Source organism: Physcomitrium patens, chromosome 22 (assembly GCF_059467195.1).
Source record: "Physcomitrium patens ecotype Gransden chromosome 22, ASM5946719v1, whole genome shotgun sequence".
NCBI classification, from domain to species: Eukaryota; Viridiplantae; Streptophyta; class Bryopsida; order Funariales; family Funariaceae; genus Physcomitrium; species Physcomitrium patens.
The window spans coordinates 4,703,816-4,711,631 of record NC_143431.1 but is presented as its reverse complement, the minus strand read 5'-3'; the positions used below and the strand labels follow the sequence as shown (position 1 = coordinate 4,711,631).

At 32.6% G+C, this 7,816-nt stretch overlaps 1 protein-coding gene across 7 annotated transcripts; it reads right to left on the bottom strand.

Moving 5' to 3' along the window:
• Window positions 1–3,740: 3,740 nt before the first annotated feature.
• Window positions 3,741–7,052, bottom strand: LOC112274923 (uncharacterized). Of its 7 annotated transcripts, none has more exons than XM_024504780.3 (6): window positions 6,784–7,052; window positions 6,185–6,254; window positions 5,713–5,821; window positions 5,073–5,292; window positions 4,646–4,730; window positions 3,741–4,388 (listed from the first exon to the last, which is right to left on the bottom strand). In XM_024504780.3, exons 3-5 carry the CDS (start codon window positions 5,755–5,757, stop codon window positions 4,678–4,680), a joined length of 318 nt encoding a protein of 105 aa, XP_024360548.1. In that variant the 5' UTR covers window positions 5,758–5,821; window positions 6,185–6,254; window positions 6,784–7,052; the 3' UTR covers window positions 3,741–4,388; window positions 4,646–4,677. The 7 variants fall into 7 exon arrangements, with proteins under 7 accessions (XP_024360548.1, XP_073386190.1, XP_073386192.1 ...); XM_073530089.2 differs by having other exon boundaries at window positions 6,086–6,254; window positions 6,784–7,048; XM_073530091.2 differs by lacking the exon at window positions 6,784–7,052 and adding an exon at window positions 6,502–6,686.
• Window positions 7,053–7,816: the final 764 nt, after the last annotated feature.

Below are 7,816 nucleotides of genomic sequence, written 5' to 3'. Positions count from 1 at the left end.
AATTATATTTTCTTATTTTCATATTTGTAGAGTATTGTGAATGAAATCATTTTTTGTTAAAATGGACATGATTTTCATAAGTGTGGCCTTAATGAACCCACAAATTGAATGTTGAGAATCAAGTGTGAAGTGATTAAGAATGGCATGCCACTTCAATTTGTGTGTTTCTTTTTTGTTTGTAAACAAACTTTGTTGTGAATAGACACATTTGTGATACCCAAGTTAGGGTTTTGGCTTTTGTAGAAAAATGGACTTGGCAGTAACATTTTGTATTGGATAATTGACTATTAACTCTAGAATCCCAATGCTGTTCATTGGGAATTGTGAGCAGGTGGCAGCATATGGATTATGTGGTGACAAATAGAGCATGATGCCAGCCACACCAAGTCTCCTCACTGATTTTCAGTTGAGATTCTTCTGGGGCTTGGAGCTGACCCACAAAATTACCCCATAGATTTTGTGTCTTTGTGGTATTAGTTACCATTTGTTCACCTATATATGTGTGCTTTATTTGAAGAAGCTCTTCATGCATTGTCTGTGAGGCCAAAAGCCTCAGCTTCCACTTTGAGATTGCAAGGGCAAGACTTTTTTGCCACCCTAAAAGTGAGCTATCTCAAGCCACTCTGCTTAAAAAAGTTGAGGTGCTTTTTCATCCTTTATAGGATGCTTTTATTAGTGGTGTTGTGCATAGTTGACAATTTCAAATTTACATTGCTTGTTGTTGTACTTAAAAACCTTCATTCTTTCTTATTATTTTTATTGTTTCATGTGTCCAGTGAGCTTATTCTATCATACAAAGTTCTATGTGACTATGTGCAAACTATCACCTATCCAACTGCAGATGCTGCCCCCTTTTGGCATTATCATATACACTGTTTCATTGTTTGTTTGTTTCTGTTCTATTTTATTCTTTTTCTTTTTTCATTGTGCCTCGTAGGCATTTGTTGTTTTGTTTTGTTTTACTTGGTATGTGTATCTTGTACCCCATTGGGAAGCTGACACACAAAATCAATCTGTGGGTTGTCTTCATCTGCATGGGAATGAACAAGAACTCTTGGCTCCTAGAAAAATAAGGTAAAATATAAAGTATATATACACACATATATGTATTCATATAATTGATACTAATTGCTTTCTTTAACACAAAGTGTCTAGAACAGGGCAAGAAGAAAAATGAAACTGCAAACATTATTTTTACATGCTATACACAAGAATGGATTCTATTTCATGCTCCAATATAAATGTCACAATGACAGGAACTAGCATATTTGCTGTATCATACTTTTCATGTATAGTTTTCAAACCAATCTAAATCATGTATCATTTATCATGTACAGACTTATTCATCACAATCAAGTATATTGTTGTATGAGATCTGCAGATGCATTGACAAATACACACACACACACACACATATATATATATATATATATATATTTTATCATACAATGAAAAAACATTTAGTACAGAAAAGCAGTATGTCTTAATTGCAAGAATTGGAGATGATATCATGCGTAAAACACACCAGATGCACAACTGGAAAGTCATGTCTTGAGAAATATTCATAACACACAAAGTATTTTTCTAATTATAGAACATGTATAAATAACACTTCTTACTTTTTTGGCTATTAATCCATCACAAAGAGGAACTAAAGGAGCAATTTTGTATTTGTTCATGAAGAAGTGTTACCCAAAACTATTTTAAGGGATAATTTTCTACAAGCTCGGTCAGCAAGCTCGGTCAGCATGGGTCCCACATTATCGGGCAGCCCAAGAAAACACAAACCACGTCGGACCAACGTAACTTTAACTGGGTAGGGCCAGGTCAGTGTCCAGTTCGAAAAGTTGGGGGACTGGGCACTGCTACCCGCTGCCCAGCTAAAATTTGAAAGCAGAGAATTTAAAATCAGAAAAGGGCCGTGGGGGGGGCATCATAAGAATGAGGCGGGGGCGGCGAGAGCGGGGAGGAGCCAAGAAAGTGGTTCATTTCGCGATCATCTCTAGGGATGTACCGACGACATAGACTTACAGAGGGGAAGGGGGGGAGCCTCACTGGCAGGGGCGATTCCGTGACCGTCCCGTCGCCATCAGTGGTGGTCAGGCTCCATGTCCCATTTCCGTGTCAATCAAATGACGGGTGGCCAGCTGGGTGATTAGCCAGCCCAACTCGGATTCTCCCCTCCCCCTTTTCCTTCATACCCCCTTACTTCCTACCCACCCCCTTCCTGGCCCTGCTGGTCCTGCTGGCCCTGTTACCGCGTGGTGATTTCGCCACAGTGGAAAATAAGTAAAATTCCACTCACTTGCTCTCTCGCTCTTTCAGGGTTCTCTCTTTTTCTTTTGTTGCTTTTCGAACGAGTTTCATGAAAGTAAAAGTAAGATGGTGTTATTACCATGACGCCATTCCGTTATTGTAATATATATATGTATACATTTATTAAATTGACCCATGCATTTACTAAATCAACCCATCAATAAAAAAAAATTCCTATATAATAATAATAATAATAATAACAATAACTATTCAATCTAATTTATCACATTCTTGTTTTTGTAGTAATTTTTTTGTAACAATAGTTTGTAGGTAAGGATCTTCATCTCAAAGTGATTCATGATATTCTAATCTTGTAGCATATATACAAAATTTAATAGATTTTAGATTCAATATATATATACATCAATTAAAAAATATCATACAACAAAAATCCAAATAGTATAGTATTTTTATTTTATTTTATTATATTTGTATATAAATATACACACATTCTTACCAATATGAAATATATATATATATATATATATATATATATATACGCTTTTAGAGTTTGAACTTAAGAGATTATATTTACTTCGTAAAATCACTAATTAATTACATTAGTTTTATTTATATTTGGAAATAGAAACAAAATATTTAAAAGATAAATTTCTATTTGAAAGTAGCTTGTAGTTTAATCATTTAAAAGATATATATATATATATATATATATATATATATTATATATAGCTAAAAGTATTTTATATCAATAATAATAAAAACATATATTTAAACTTATACTAACAAATAATATGAATACACAAGTTCAAAGTTCAAAACATTTGTTTTTATCAGATCTAAATTTATGTGGACAGTTTATTTTATAACATCCAATTACAAACTTGCCTACATGTCTACTGTAGGTTTCAATTTTCTTAGTAGTTTTATCTTGCAATTTTCTATCTTTGCTAATTATGTACATAATTTATATTATTCTCTTCTAGGCCTAAGATAGAACTTTAAAATATAACTTTTTTCTGTTAATATTATTACTTAATTAGAATAAATTGACTTCTATATGTAATAGGAATGCTTTTGATCTAGTTAATTGCTAATCTAATTGAAATTTAGTGAAATCAATTGGCATTCAATAATAATCTATCATTAAACTTATTTGGTAAAGAAATATTGGTCTTTTTAAAACTATCATATTTAAAAGATCAACTATGATTTAAGACTTCTACCTCTACATCTTACTATAATTTTAAAAAACTTATTTAACCTCTAAAAATTGCATCATTAAATTTAAAACCTACATTTTGAATTTAGATTGTTTCACTCCTTTTTTTGTGATTTTATTCTTGTTTCTGTAAATATTATATTTTGCACTGTTATTAATAAAGTAAATTTTTTATTTAATTATAGAGATGTAATAGCTTACACACACACACACACACACACACACATATATATATATATATATATATATAAACATATTTATAAATTAAAATTTAATATATAATTATAAATAATGCTGTGATGGTAGATAGATTTCAAAACCTACTTAAATTTACTAAAATCAATTCCAAACACATTTCAAAACTAATAATAATTTTAAAATTGTGAGGATACAGAATATTAGTGATATTTAAACCAATTGCTATCTTAGGTGTATCTAAAATACATAATGATTGTAAAAATCTTTATTACCACATGTGCTATGTTATAAAATTCTAAAATAACTTATTTTAGTAATATGATATATACACACACATATATATATATATATATATATATATATATGAATTTTTGTTAAAGGTTAGCATTAAAGATATTTATTGAGTATCTTAGATGTATTTTTGAAACTTTTAAAAATCTTTCAGAACTGTACAAAACTTTTAAAATGGCAATTGTACTTTAACTTCACTCATAGATATTCACTTATATATCTTCAACCATCATGTATTTTTTTTTTATTTTCATTCTTTTTTCTGATTGAATTTTAAGTTAGATAAGAAATCAAAACAGGTACTGATCCCTATTAATGTAGCAAATCCAAGCAACATCAATGGTATGAGGCTTCATGATTTCTATTTGAACACGTCCATTGTTATTAAGCACCCGAAATACAGCTGCAAAACCAAATTCAACCCACAGTTCGTTAATAATCCACCAAGATGCTAGTGTTAAACAAATGTTTTTATTCACTTATTCCTTTATTCCTTTTTCACACCAATTTCTCTAATGTTTGTATTGATATCATTTATTTGATGCACATTCTCATTCTTAATGCAAGGTGTAAAAACCAACAACCCATAACCAACTTAATTTTAAAAAATCACAATTTAAATCACGGTATAAGCTGCTGTAGCTTCTTCATGTGACACACCTCTTGCACAATCGAATCAGAATAGACATTCATCATTGCTGAGTAATCTGATCAACACGCTTGTTGGTTTGATGGGGAGGTTTGCCTGTTACCAAAACTCATGTTTCTCATGTGAGAAGAAATCATGCTTATCCACTCTTCTTCTGACTAGTCTCAAAAAAGTTTAATGAAAAAAACTAATGACAAAAACATAAGTTAACTGATAGACACTTATAAATACTTGCAATGGAATTTAACCCTAGTTTCTGCATTTGATGTGACAAGTCCTGGAACATTTAGTGACTGATGGTAGCACTCTTCATCATCAAAGCAAAACTCAAGATATGGTGCCACAACACCACCAAAATGCTAGAGAATCGATCAGTCTGCTAACCCAGAAAAGAGAGAGAGAGAGAGAGAGAATCAGATAGAAGCAGAGAAATCTTACATTCTGAAACACATTGCAACGTCCAGGAATTGTCGTAAAGATACAGCTCTACGTCGGGGCCATACTCGATGGGCTCCTCTCCCTCTTTGTATGCTTGGATACATACAACTGGCTTGGAGTCATTGGGAATCAGCTTATTGAACCTCTCCACTGCGAAACCTGCTCGTGTTCCAACTGCAAACCGCTTCTTCTTCCCATCTGGACCAACCACTGCTACAAACTGTAACACCCACACAAAGATTAAACATCTTCCAGCAGCTGAAGATTCAAACAAAAATCTAAACAATCTCCATACAACACAACAACTCCAGAAACATAACCACCAGGCTATTAGATAACGTCATTTAGGGTTTGCTTCAAAATCATATGCAAACGTACTACGAAACCAAGCAGGGGCACTTCAAAAACGTCATACATTAAATATTTCTCTGAAAAAGAGGGTTTTCTCCACAAGAAAGTGGCATGCTCCAGAGACAATGAACAGATATCAATAACTACTAAAAAAAAATATCCATATCGACAACAAGCACTATTCAACTTGCTGTGGCCGGGCATAGGTCACCCAGCACGATTCTCCTATATACTACACGCGCTGACACAGTTGCTGCTTAAAACGTAAATGAAAAGCAAAAAAACTCACCTCAAATGTCAGATCCAGGGGACGGGAATGGGCGGGGGAACACATGTTGCCGTGCTAGCAGGAACATTCAAGCTCTGGAAGCTGATCTCTGAGCCTCACCATTTACAACCTGCACCCGCACGCTTGCTTGATTACGCATTGTTTTTCTTTCATCTCTCTGCAGGTGAACTTTTTCACGGATCACACAAACACCTGAAACTTCACTGTAGTGCCACGATATGCAGCTCATGCACAAACAAACCCCATTGAACAGACTGGTGAAGATCATGAAAGAACGGGGTTTGATTCTGTAGTAGAAACTTCACCCATGAAAGTGCAACCCTAAAAACCTTTAAAAAACAACCAAATTTGCGTAGTGTTTTACAAACTCTACCTAGAATCCATTTCCAGGAAATCACTCCTGCCTTTCACATTCTGCTCATAAATTTAACATGTAATTCACATGAATTTTATGTGACTTTTGATCACCCACAGTTGCACTTCACCGGAAAGATCGAGTATTGTGATGAACCCAACAACGACACCAGAGCATGCAAAGTAGACTGAAACACACACATAAATGGATTTTAATTTTAATTTTAAAATATTGATTTTTTGAAAAAGGAATATTAGTTTTTTGGCAAAGAGATTTAGTGGATTCTTTCTTCTTATATACAAAGTTTTGGTAAATAAGAGACATTAGATATTATATCTTATGAATATATATATATATATATATATATTCAAAAATTGATTTCTACTTCTGGTAAATGTTTTTGTCAATTCTAAGCCACATATTTATCACCCAACTTGTTACTGTCATGTTTGCTCCACTTCCTTCTTTATAAAATAATTGGTAGAAAATAATATCATGTTTTGCTAGATTCTTGAAGATTCTTAAAGAATTTTATCAAAAAATTAAAAATAAGATTATAATCAATTTATCTATCTTTTATAGGATTTTTCATTGCTTGCTCATAAACTACATGAAAAAATCAAATAAACATTTTTAAAATTCATTTTGCTAAATGTAAAATTCATATATATATATATATATATATAAGAAAATAATAAAGAGATCCAAATTTTTACTAAATTGATTCATCTTGAATGAAGAATCATTGCACCCTCATCTCCGTTCCCCTCATTCCTACATTTTCAGCCTCCATTTATATTTTCAAGATCTCCTCTTCTAGCTATGATCTAATATTCTTATAAGATCCTCAACTTGCAATGGCTCTCTAGCACTACTAAATGCTACAACAATGCTTGTCTTACTCCCCTCACTCCAACACTATAATTCAATGTTTGTTCCAATGTTCTTAGCTTTTGTATGCACCATGACACCCTCTCTATTGCTAATCCTTCCACATTGTCTCTTCCATCATTTCCTTCACACCTCCTCTCTTCCACATTCTTTGCCCCTTGTCTTGTTCTATCCCATTGCCTCCCCATACATTATGCATCTTCTTTGCCCTCAACTTGATCATTGAATATGGTTAATTTGGGTCTCCAAATGTTTACAAAATACAAAGAGTAGAAAAATCTCAGCAATTGTTTTTGCAGAGGTTGAGTTGAATCTCTCCTCAAAGGATGTCAAACAAATTATACAAAATTTTAGCAAGAAAAATTACATCAACATTAGTAGCATGAACATAGTGTAAAGAAGAAATTTTTTGGACGACACCATAGTGGCTATAAAGAGATTAATAATTTGGTGGGATAAAATGATTTAGAAAGCGCAAACAATCCTAGTAGACGGATTTAGATTTTGGGCAATATTCAGTAGTGGACTCTTGTCAAAGTGATGGATTATTGCTGCAATTTCAACATGAAGATACTAGTAATAGAGTATGTGTCCAATAGAACATTGAGCAACTTGATGTATCCATTGAGGGATGCCAAAGTAGTAAAAGAGTTTAATTAGATTCATCAAATCAATGTGACTATCAAAATTGCTAAAGGATTGAAATACCTTCACCATGGTTGTTTGAACTTCATTCTTTATGGAGATTTGAAGCCGAATAACATCATATTCAATATCTTTATGAAAGCAATGATAATTGATTTTGGTATTGCAAAGGCTTTGATTAATAATAAAATTATGCCTAATACTTCAATTAAC